This window comes from Drosophila biarmipes, chromosome 3R (assembly GCF_025231255.1).
Source record: "Drosophila biarmipes strain raj3 chromosome 3R, RU_DBia_V1.1, whole genome shotgun sequence".
NCBI classification, from domain to species: domain Eukaryota; kingdom Metazoa; phylum Arthropoda; class Insecta; order Diptera; family Drosophilidae; genus Drosophila; species Drosophila biarmipes.
The window spans coordinates 23,490,409-23,501,583 of NC_066616.1; the positions used below are offsets into that span (position 1 = coordinate 23,490,409).

The following is an 11,175-nucleotide window of genomic DNA, read 5'->3' on the forward strand; positions in this document are numbered from 1 at the left end:
AGCATGTCTGGTGCTGTGTTTGCGTCTGCTCTTGATAACCCGCATTAGGGGTCCGACATTCGTGCCATAAAAACCCCGACTCAGCCCCGAAAACCGACCGTAGCCTTTTAAATCGCACCCGCCGCCGTCCGCTCTAATCAGAAATCGTAAACTAGAATGGTGCTGGCGGATCCTATTCCGAATCACGGTGGTTCGTTCGACCGGGTGGTGCTGGTGCCCCTGCTGGTGCTCCTCCTGGTGGTGGTGCCAAGTGAAGGGCAATCGGTCTGTCGCCACCGTTTGGAGTTGAGTGATTGAGTTGTTTGTGCGCAAATACGAGGAGTTTGCAACATGCGGTTCCTGCGCTGCAGCAGTTTGCCATTTGTCGGCGGGCTGCTGGGTGTGCAATTGGTTGCAAGGACTGTGTGTACATGGTGGGTGTGGGTGTGGGTGTGGGTGTGCAGGGGGCTCATGTGGGGGCCTTCAAGCTGCAATCGATGTTTGCACTGGAACATTTCAATTTAACTGCCGGAGCCCGAACCGCAAATCTGATTTAGATCTGCCAAAGCCATTTTATTAGTTTTCGAAAGCCAAAATGATTAATGAAGATGGGTGCCCAGAGAAAAGAAGGAAAGTGCTATAATAATTCAAATATTTCCTTATGTTTACTTACCCCTAGTCAAATAAAAAGTTTACGTTTAAGACTAGTAAATATGACTTCTATTTGAGGAAATAATATACAAATAAAATAATTCCTAATTTAATTTCCTAATAAATATATATAATATAATAATACACATGTTATCTTACTCATCCTCACTCTCGTTTACTACCACACAGGTGGAGGAGGACTGGAAGTACGTTGCCATGGTATTGGATCGTATGTTTCTGTGGATCTTCGCGATCGCTTGCGTGGTCGGCACAGCGCTGATTATCTTGCAGGCGCCCAGCTTGTACGACCAATCGCAGCCGATCGACATACTCTACTCAAAGATTGCCAAGAAGAAGTTCGAGCTGCTCAAGATGGGCAGCGAGAACACCTTATAGCGACCACTTGGGTTCGCGGCCGGCTGGTGGAATCTAATCATCAGCTCGCTGCGGACCCTGTTCGCCGCTCGCGACGATGATCGTGGATAATATACGATGAGCCAGACCATGAGTATTTCCTCGGCGCTGTTCAACACTAACAGTAACAGCAGCAGCAGCAGCAGCAACGGCAGTGACAGTGGCAGTGTCATCGGCAGTGTTGCAAAGGGTATTGTGAGTAGTGTTGCGAGCGCCAACGAAACGGATGACTCGTGGAGCCCATCGTAAATGAAACGCGAGGCGAGTGAAGTGAACATTGCGAAATGAATTGAATGTCTTGAATACAATCGAATGGAGGGCAAGTTTTTGGAGCAGTTGATCAAAATATGTATGTAATGTAATGCGAGGGAGTTGTAGTGTTGATTAACCGAGACAGTGCTGGATAGCGACGCAAGCCAAAAGATCGCTGCGGAGCGGAGCTTAGTTTGTAAGTTTTTTGATGTACTTGATGTATGATTGTGTGGGTCGAGGAAGTTCACATGGTTCGCGGATCCCCGCAAAGATCCTCGGGCCAGTGTTGTAAAAAGCGTATGGAGTTTTGTAAGTTATATTGTATTTTTGAGCGCCAAAAAGTTCCTTGTTACATCTTTTAGTTTTAAAGTTCCACACAACACACACCAACAAAAAGACAAAAAAAAGAGACAAATGAAAATGTTTTAAAACTGCATTTTAAATTTAAATCTGACTGCATGTGTTCAATGCGTGAGTGTGGGTGCTTGAGTGAAAGGCAGAGTGATTGAGGGCGTGACAAAGTACATATACATATATGTACGGAGAGGAAAATCAATTTTAATTGTTTATTTATTTGTGCATATTTTTCACATTATTTTTAGCAGAACAAAAGCAAGCGCAGAAAAAACGCGCCCACGCTGAATGGGTAAAATTAAATTGCATAAAATTCCAATCTATTTTTAGCATAAATAAGTAAAGTAAATACGGTAAACTACATTTAATTAGCCCATAAGTCGTCACTAGTGGTAGCTAAGCAAATCTAGTATTGAATTAAATTTAATATTAAACAACAAACACGAAGTCCGACAAATCGGTTCGTAAGAAGCGCGAAATTCTGAAATAAATTTAGTTGAATGTTGATACAAACGAGTCGTCACATTTTTACTAACCACACACACACAGGCAACACCCAGACACACACCCAAATATATTATATCGTGCAAGCATACATATAAATATATATAGAGTATACGTATATATAGGATTGCAGCTAGTCAAATCACTTAACAACGCAAACGGAAACGGAAACACACATAACAATTTCAATTAAAAAAACACGCACACAGACAGACAGACAGTCGGCGGAAAACAAGTAACAATAACTAAAGCGAATTGCTATTTGGCGAGCACTTTGTACCTATAGTTTGAGAAGCGATTTGAATCAATTAAATTATTGCGCATAATACAAATGCCATTTTCGCTCAGCAGCTCGCATTCATGGCACTTTGATTGCTTTCCCCCAGCCATTCTCGACTCTAGATGTTTATTTGGCCCGCTGTTTTGCAGTTCCCTGCACTCATTATGCATTCATCGGAGCATACGGAGCGTTTCAAAAACCTTTGGCAAGTTCAATTTAAAGTAAAACTTTTTAATTACTTTCAACGGGCCACGCGAGTGGTGTGCCGAGCTCTGAGCTCTGAGTTCTGAGTCCTGGGCTCTGGTTTTGCTGGTTTGCTGGTTTGCTGGTCTTTCTGGCCATTCCAATAGCCTCGCTGGAGTGCCGCACAGCAAAACACCTTCAATTTAAATGCCAAAGCTAACGAAACTTGCCACAAGGTTGGCTGCCACTGCCACGCCCACGCGCCCTCTCATTTTTGCCTTTGCATTTTTAATTGATTTTGCAAAAGTTTCTGCCGCTGGAGCAACAAGAACAGTAAACATTAAGCAAATGCGACGGAGGCGGTGCGAAAATGGGGCGGGGCTGGCAGAAGAAGGCGTGGCCGCGCCGCAAGGCATGCAACAAATTAAGTGCGGAATGCAATTTGCCATACTATTTGCACTGGGGCTAGGTATGTGCGGGTAGTTAATAAAAAGCCTTGCGATTGCAAAAGACACAGGGAAAAAAATATAACTACTTTTTCAAGAGTCCTTTTGGTGATTTTTCAATTTTCCACTCAAATTCTGAGAATATAAAACTTTTCTTCCATATTATAACTTTTTATTCTTGTTTGTTTAATATTTCATATAATATGTTCAAAGTATAAACTCTTCCCAGTGTACCCTCTGTACAGCAACAAGAACTTGGCAAGCATAAGTGAAATCTGTAGAAACTATTAGGAAAGAATGTCGCGACAAACGACAACGGCAACCCTGAGCCCGCCGCCAGGGTTGTCAAGCGGCCTGGGTGCTGGCTCTTTGTTGCCAACAGCCTGAATGTTGCTTTTGCTGTTTCTGTGCGTGCGAGCCGGCAAAAGTTTAATTAAAATTCCTAATCGAAAATATTCAACATTTGTGAGTGTGAATTAATTAAAATAGTTTTCCAAGCCAACGATTGTGGCACAGTTTGAGCACACGGAAAAAGCTGGGTAGAAAATGCAGTGGCTAGAACGAGAGAGAGAGGGGCCAGCAAATGATATATATTTCGTATTTGTTCTGGCTTAAATGCTTGGATGAACTGGCTGGAAAATGGTACTTTTTTCCTTAAATATCAGAGTTTGCAAGGCCAAAACGGACTTTAATTTTTGTTATACAACTATTTTCCCCTGATGCACGCAACCACAAAAGAAACACAATCACACGCGATAAAAAAAGAGGAAAATTAAACAGGAAAATCTAAATAGCGAATGCCAATTTGGGTGTATTAAAATGTAAAGTGCATAAAAATCAACAGTTAACATTTTTTAAATATTTAGCTATTAAACTAAACGTAATCTAAAGCCTATGAAATAAACGTCGGAATATCATAAATCAAGTAATTAAATACAAATACGAGGACTAAACTTAGAACGAAACCAATGACACACATTTAAAATTAAACGATTAAATGAACAATGCAAAAAGCAGCAACAAAATTGACACAAATGCCCATACATTCATTACACACACAGGAAATATAATTGTGCATCATATATGGAAAGTATTAAACTGAGCTTATAAAATTTAAACCAAAAAAATTTCACACACAAAGTTGCTAACTGAAATGGGAAAAAAACGCGAAAACTATTTGACAACATTCTCGAATTCCGTTTTGAAAAGCATAAAATAAAAAAGTCTGAAAACAAAATTGAAATCTATATACAGAAAAATACGAATAAATACATAGAATATGGAACACAACACATGACACTTTTTAAAATGCAAAACCAAATATCCATTGACACAAGGCAAATACACAAAAAACTGATGACAGCAAATTGTTCGCAGAGGACAAAATTGTATTCAACAAAAAGTCCGTACACAACATATAGTTTAAAACAAAAAGACAACCCGGCATTACCAAATGGAAAAACGAATACAATATATTTTGTATAATAAAGATACAGTCACCACTTAGTTGTTGGTTTTGTTGAGGTCTAAATGAATCCTCAAACTCATAGGTAAACGAATATCAGCCATTTTTGGTGTGACCTGTAAATATTAAAATATATTTATATTCAAACTTGCTTAAGCTTTAAGTATGTTTATTTAATAGGAATTTTTTTAATAATTTTAATATGCTGGTATAGCTCTTGGTTATGCATAACAATTGTTGAATCAGCTAATTTACTGTAAGCTTCTTAATTTAGCACTATTTTGTACAAACTTCCAGCCTAACAAATCTTTTGTTATAGTTTTAGACAATCAACTATTAAAATATATTTAAAGGCAGCAAAGCGAAATGAAAACAAAGAACTAATGACAAGTAAATGGCGTAACTTTTCTGTGAATAAAATAAACTAAATGAGTATGAACCCCTTAAAAAAACATTAATGCATATTTAAACTTAATGTCACTATGGGAAATGCAAAAAAAAAAGAATGCACACAAGAAAAATGCGCGAGGCGAGGAAGAACAATTAGACGAAAATTCATTTCAACAAAAACCATTTTTGTAAATTGTTTCACTTGGGAAATCGACACGCTAAAGCAAAAACTAAAAAAATAGAGAAATAAATGAAAACTCGTTTTACCAAATAATGCAAGACACAAGATGGAAAAGTGGAGACACTCGAGAAAACAAAATCGAATTAACAAATACATAGAAGTGTATATGCTCTCATTGGTTGTGTTTTTAGGTTATAAACAAATAGGTTTGGCTCTGTGTGGGTGTGTGGTCGTGTGGGTGTGCCGGTCCTTCGTCCTGCACACACACCGACACACGCACACACACCACCGCCCGAACAAGCAAACAGACAAACAATCGTTCATTCAATCACTCAATCAGTCGGTCCGTCAGTCGATCCCACCCACGATCGGCCGGACTCCTAGTTGTACAGTTCATTTCAACATTGATTCATTAATATGTATTAACGAATAAATTAACTTAAATTTAGCAGCCCAAAGAAAACCAAAGCAAAAAGGCGAGCTAAATCGCGTTTACCTGTATATTATGCTAGTAATGTCAAACATTTTGAATTTGCCTTTTCGAATCGATTCTGTTCAAGTTTTCTTTAGGTTTCTAGCTAAATGTTTAGTGTGCTTGATATACAAAGGGTTAAGCAATTAATGTAGGTAATCGAGAAGAAACCATGTAATTTAAATACTGCCACAAATAAGACGAAAGAAATGCAAATAGAACATTAGTAAATATACAAGTATATGTATGAATGTATCATCTATATATGATATACGAGTATATTGATATACGAACTAGTTAAGAGCAAACAATTTTCGGAGTGTGTCCAAAAATGGAAAGGGAGGAGCAGAGGCCACTCCATCTAGACACATAAGGGTAGATCTTGCAGATCGGGGCTCGAAGTTAACATTGAAGCTAAGAACTAACTATTTAGGCAAGATACGATTAACTCTGTATATAATTAAAGTAACCACCACAAAACACCCATGGACACACACACACAGCAATGCAGACACAAGAGGCACACAGTTAAAGCAGTTCATACCTGTATATACAAAAATATACATATAATGTGAGGCAGATGCCGATCCATCAATGATCGATCATTCAGCAAGCGAAAAGAATTTATTTCCAGTACAATTCATTTCCCGATTACAGTTACAACAGACAACGAACTTGTGTACTCACAGATCTTAGGTAAAGCACAGGAAAATTCTTGGAGAAATTAGTAATGAATACCACTCAACAATAGCCGATTGAATTGCCCTTAAAGGATGTTTTAGGATGAAAAGTTGGGTAACTAAAAATACAGGAGAGATTTCAAATCACTTGACGGGGCGCCTAAGTGAATGCAATAAATTAATACACATTTAAAGGGGCGCCCAAAAGAATGCAATACATGAATACATATTTGAAGGGCGCCTAAAAGAATGCAATCAATTATTTCAAATCCGCAAGACACCTTTTCAAGGGATTTAAAATCGGTAGATATCCTGTATAGTACGCTTTGCTTTCCACTTCGCTAGGGGCATTCCATCAAGGCTAGAACGTGTTTCGAAGGACAATTTTAAGGCCACTCACACTTAGCACTAACAAATATCATAATTAGTTAAACGCGAAATAGTTATAAAACAAAATATATAAAAGCAAGCAAAACGGGATAACTGAAGCAAAATAATTACGATGTAAACAGGAAATTGAGGTGTTTGATAAATATGCGGCTTGACCCTGAGATTCAAAAAACATAAAATCGTATGTCTTCCAATCAAAGGTCGTCTTTTGTAGCAAACACAACAAGAATCAAAGTCTGCGTATTGCTAAAGAAAAACAATTAAACAAAAAACAAATTGGAAGCAACTGTGGAGCTGATTAATGCAGAAATGCAGAATATTTTAACAACAAACAGTTTACACAAATAGAAACACAACACACACACACTGCACTGCGAACTCGATTAGCGAATAATCATGACATTCCCTAAGGGTTAAACGGAAAATCAAAGATGACACCTTCCTCAAGGCATTCCTCACGCTCTCCATCGCTCTCTATCTCTCGCTCACTTGAACTCTGACCCCTTTCGGTTCCCAGCAACTAATCAAGTACCTGACAATAGATGAACTAGAACCTTTCCAGAACTTCTAAGCACTCCGCACCATCCATCCCATCCATGAAAGCTCGTCTTGTACATACAGTTGCCGAATGTTTAATTCGATTTGGCTGACAAATTTCCATAAAGTTGGCCAGCAGCGAGGCAAATCAAAAAACACATAAAATAATTCATTAAAAACGGTTTCAATGACAGCTAGAAAATTTAGACACTGACACACAAGTACACGAATTTCACAGCAATTAGCATTTTCACCATTATTTGGAACATGCTTTCTTATGTACAAATGGAAAAGAGACAACTTTTGTAAAATATTTCCCAGAGTAAAGGCTAAACAATCAGTTAATTTTAGGAACTTGCTTTTTGAATATTTCCTATAAGCAGGGGGTGTTTCAGCAACTTGTGGTAAACGAAATCACCTATTAAGGTGCTTAAAAGTATGCAATGCTATTTTGGGAGATATGAAACCAAGGGATTTCTGCAGCTCCCCCATATGTTCGAAAGAAAAGACATTTTCAGGAGGCTTTCAAATCGTTGACATTAAAAATTCGCAGTTTTGCAAGCAGCACAAAACACTCATTCGGCCCTAAGCTGAACACACTCTGATCCACGAATATACTCGAATATTTAAAGCTTGAGTGCATGCGTTTCGTATGAATTGGTGTGAATGGCATTGCATGTGTGTGTGTGCGAGATAAGGCCGAAATCAAATGTGTAAATTCATAAACTTAAATCCCTCGAGAATATAAGAATTATACTAACTATATATTTGAAGGTATATATAGTACTTAGTGGTATACATTATGCATATACACCTGTATGTATATTTTTTGTATTAACTATTAGGTGCCGTTAGGTTTAAGAGCTTCCGTTGCAAGTTTTGTGTAAATTTTCTTTCAATTCGTTCGATCAAGATATGGAAAAGCAAAACAAAAATCAATTTTAGCGTCAAGATTTTTAACTCAAAACAAATCAAAGAAAATGGCAAATCTTAAAGTCTTGCAACTCACTGGGGAAAACAACACCACGAATATTAAAGTTAAAGGTAAAATGCCCACGGGCTAAACTAACGACAATTTGCTCAAAAAAAGAAAAAACTAAAACCAAATATATTAATAATGAAAAATATACATACATATACGCAGTAAACTAAAGCCAGATATAAATGCAAGTATGGGATAGACATTTAGTTAGGCGTCCCAAGCGCTCACTAAAAATTCTACACAAAAATCAATTTTGACTAAATTGAAAATTTAGTTAAATGGAATCGCATAACGTAAGTAAGCTAAGTAACGATAATTATAATCCATAAACAATTTATGTAAAATACTTGCGACTAAGAATAGGCTAAGCTAAATTTGACACTGCAAATCAAAGCAAGATCAGCAACAAGCAAACCTAATGAGAAGGTAAATGGAAAATTTGTGCATCAGTAATTCAAATAAATGTGACACAATACTTAAACTTAAACGGAAAAGCGTTGCATTTACATTTCACATAACAAATACGTGCGTAAATATATATATAATTATTATATATATTAAATATATATTCGAAACTCTCTTGAACAACAAAACAGCAAACATATTACAAACATAACAAACCGAAACTAAATAAATACACTCACGCGCAGCCAGCAAGCAAACAATTGAACATTGAAAATTGATCGAAAATTACGAGGTCATACACAAATAAAAAAACATTAAAAAAAATTAATAAAATCGATAGAAAAAAATAAATATGTTGACTAACACAACAATATAAAAAACAGAATGCATTAACAATTTAAATGTAAGACACTAAATAACGAACTTAAGCTAAACGCAAAAACAAATTGAAATAATAGCAACAATTGCGAAAAATAACACTAAAATTGAAAACAATTAAAAAACGACAACACATTAAAAGAAAACAATTACTATATAAATAAATGTTACGCGTTATTAAATAAAGAAGAATGAAAATAATTTGTTTTAAAAAACCAAGCAGTCTTTTCATTGGAAATGGTTTAGTGCCACGGGTGAGCGGTTTTGGTAATTTCTGAAAAAAGTTCTTATTTTTACACTCCTTTTGTGTGTTACACCTTATTTGTATTAAATAAATTCAGGGCCATCAATATCCATGTTTTTTATTTCTTTTCAATTAAATTATTCGCGTCTCACATATAGTTAAATGAACTAAACTTTGTGGTAGTGGCTGCCATATATTTTCCCAATGCCAAAGCCAGCAGAGAGAACTGGCATCCTGGATATATTTCGTGACATTCACGTGAGTTCCGCTTGGACCTGCGGTAAATACGATCGTACTGGTGATGAGCCTGGGGTTCGTCGGCAAGCACAGGGGTCGCGGGCAGGCTAAAGACGGTCCTGACCAACTCCTGCAACATATTACCGCGCTTGTCTGGCGGCAGCATAAACCTGGCACTTTCGCAAAGCGCTCGAGCCACGCACGAGCGACCATTAAAGCCCATACTGAAAAAGTAAAATAAATATCATTAAAAATAAATAAACACCAAATATATTAGCCCGGGAACCGAAAACCGCACTTTAAAAATAAATAGCTTTAGGTTCATAACCCCAAATAATACGTGAGATACCTTTATGAATTAATGGTTGAATTACGAAATTTTAACCCATTTTCATGTCCGGTTTTTCCCTAATTCCAAAGAATTCCAGAATTGGACCCAAAACCGCACTTCGAAATTCCATAACTTGAGTTCCGGAACTCCGATTAAGATAAGGGATACCTCTATGAATTTGTTGTTTAATTTTCTAGTATTCCACATTCAAATATTTCATTTTAAAGAGGGTCGAAATTTTAACCCATTTTCATGTCCGATTTTTCCATAATTCGGAAGAACTGCAGATTGGACCCCAGAACCGCACTTCAAAATTCCATAACATGAGTTCCGGAACTCCGATTAAGATGTGGGATACCTCTATGAATTTGTGGTTGAATTTTCTAGTATTCCACATTCAAATATTTCATTTTAAAGAGGTTCGAAATTTTAACCCATTTTCATGTCCGATTTTTCCATAATTCGGAAGAACTGCAAAACCCAAAACCGCACTTCGAAATTCCATAACTTGAGTTCCAGAACTCCGATTAAGATGTGGGATACCTCTATGAATTTGTGGTTGAATTTTCTAGTATTCCACATTCAAATATTTCACTTTAAAGAGGATCGAAATTTTAACCCATTTTCATGTCCGATTTTTCCATAATTCGGAAGAACTGCAGATTGGACCCCAAAACCGCACTTCGAAATTCCATAACTTGAGTTCCGGAACTCCGATTAAGACGTGGGATACCTCTATGAATTTGTGGTTGAATATTCTAGTATTCTACATTCAAATATTTAAAGTGGGTCAAAACTTGAACACGTATTCATTTCTTTTTTTGTTAGTTCCAGAATGGGTTCGAAAATTGTACTTTTGGATTCCATAACTAGCACTCACTTGTCAAATAGGGACTGCACCTCGTCGTAGAAGGCTCGTCGGGATCGTCGCTTGATGGTGTCCTTGACCAGGGTGGCGTTCAGTCCGTGGGCGTGTTGAATGACCCACTGGTGGTTGGGCAGATCGTAGGCCACGCCCCAGTTGACGGCCCAACTGAGGTAGTCGACGTCGGGGTTGCCAATCATGCCGATCGTCATGCAGATGGCACCCTACAGAGCGGGATGGGTCATAAGATCCTCCTTAGAGCCGTTTTACCAACTGTCGACCATTAACACACTCACACCGAAACCGAAGAACCCTCCGGAAATGCCAGATAACGCTTGTGCCGGCGTAGAACTTTCGTCACCGCCCGTGTGGCGTTAGAGTCTGGTTGGGGGGACATGGAAGCCACCTGGGAATGCATCTCTTGCAGCAGCAGGCAAAAAGCCGGCACAAACAGATTGGAGAGCCTCATACTGTCAGTAGAACGTTGCGTTGGATACTGAGCTCCGGCCCGAAAGGGAACCATACGCTTTAGCGGCTTATTAGCTCAAGTGCTCT

General features: G+C 37.9%; 2 protein-coding genes across 2 annotated transcripts in view; one reads left to right on the top strand and one right to left on the bottom strand.

Annotated features, from left to right (window-relative positions):
- LOC108026100 (acetylcholine receptor subunit alpha-like 1) overlaps positions 1 to 9,152 on the top strand; it is a 64,729-nt gene extending 55,577 nt beyond the window's left edge. The window contains exon 10 of the mRNA XM_017096799.3: positions 820 to 9,152. Coding sequence (XP_016952288.1) covers positions 820 to 1,026 — 207 coding nt within the window. The 3' untranslated portion in view covers positions 1,027 to 9,152. The remainder of the gene's footprint in view (positions 1 to 819) is intronic.
- A 158-nt stretch (positions 9,153 to 9,310) lies between these two features.
- LOC108026102 (uncharacterized) lies at positions 9,311 to 11,101 on the bottom strand. The gene is made up of 3 exons (XM_017096802.2): positions 10,919 to 11,101; positions 10,636 to 10,844; positions 9,311 to 9,648 (listed from the first exon to the last, which is right to left on the bottom strand). The coding sequence occupies exons 1-3, from the start codon at positions 11,087 to 11,089 to the stop codon at positions 9,336 to 9,338; spliced, it is 693 nt and encodes a 230-aa protein (XP_016952291.1). The 5' UTR covers positions 11,090 to 11,101; the 3' UTR covers positions 9,311 to 9,335.
- Positions 11,102 to 11,175: the final 74 nt, after the last annotated feature.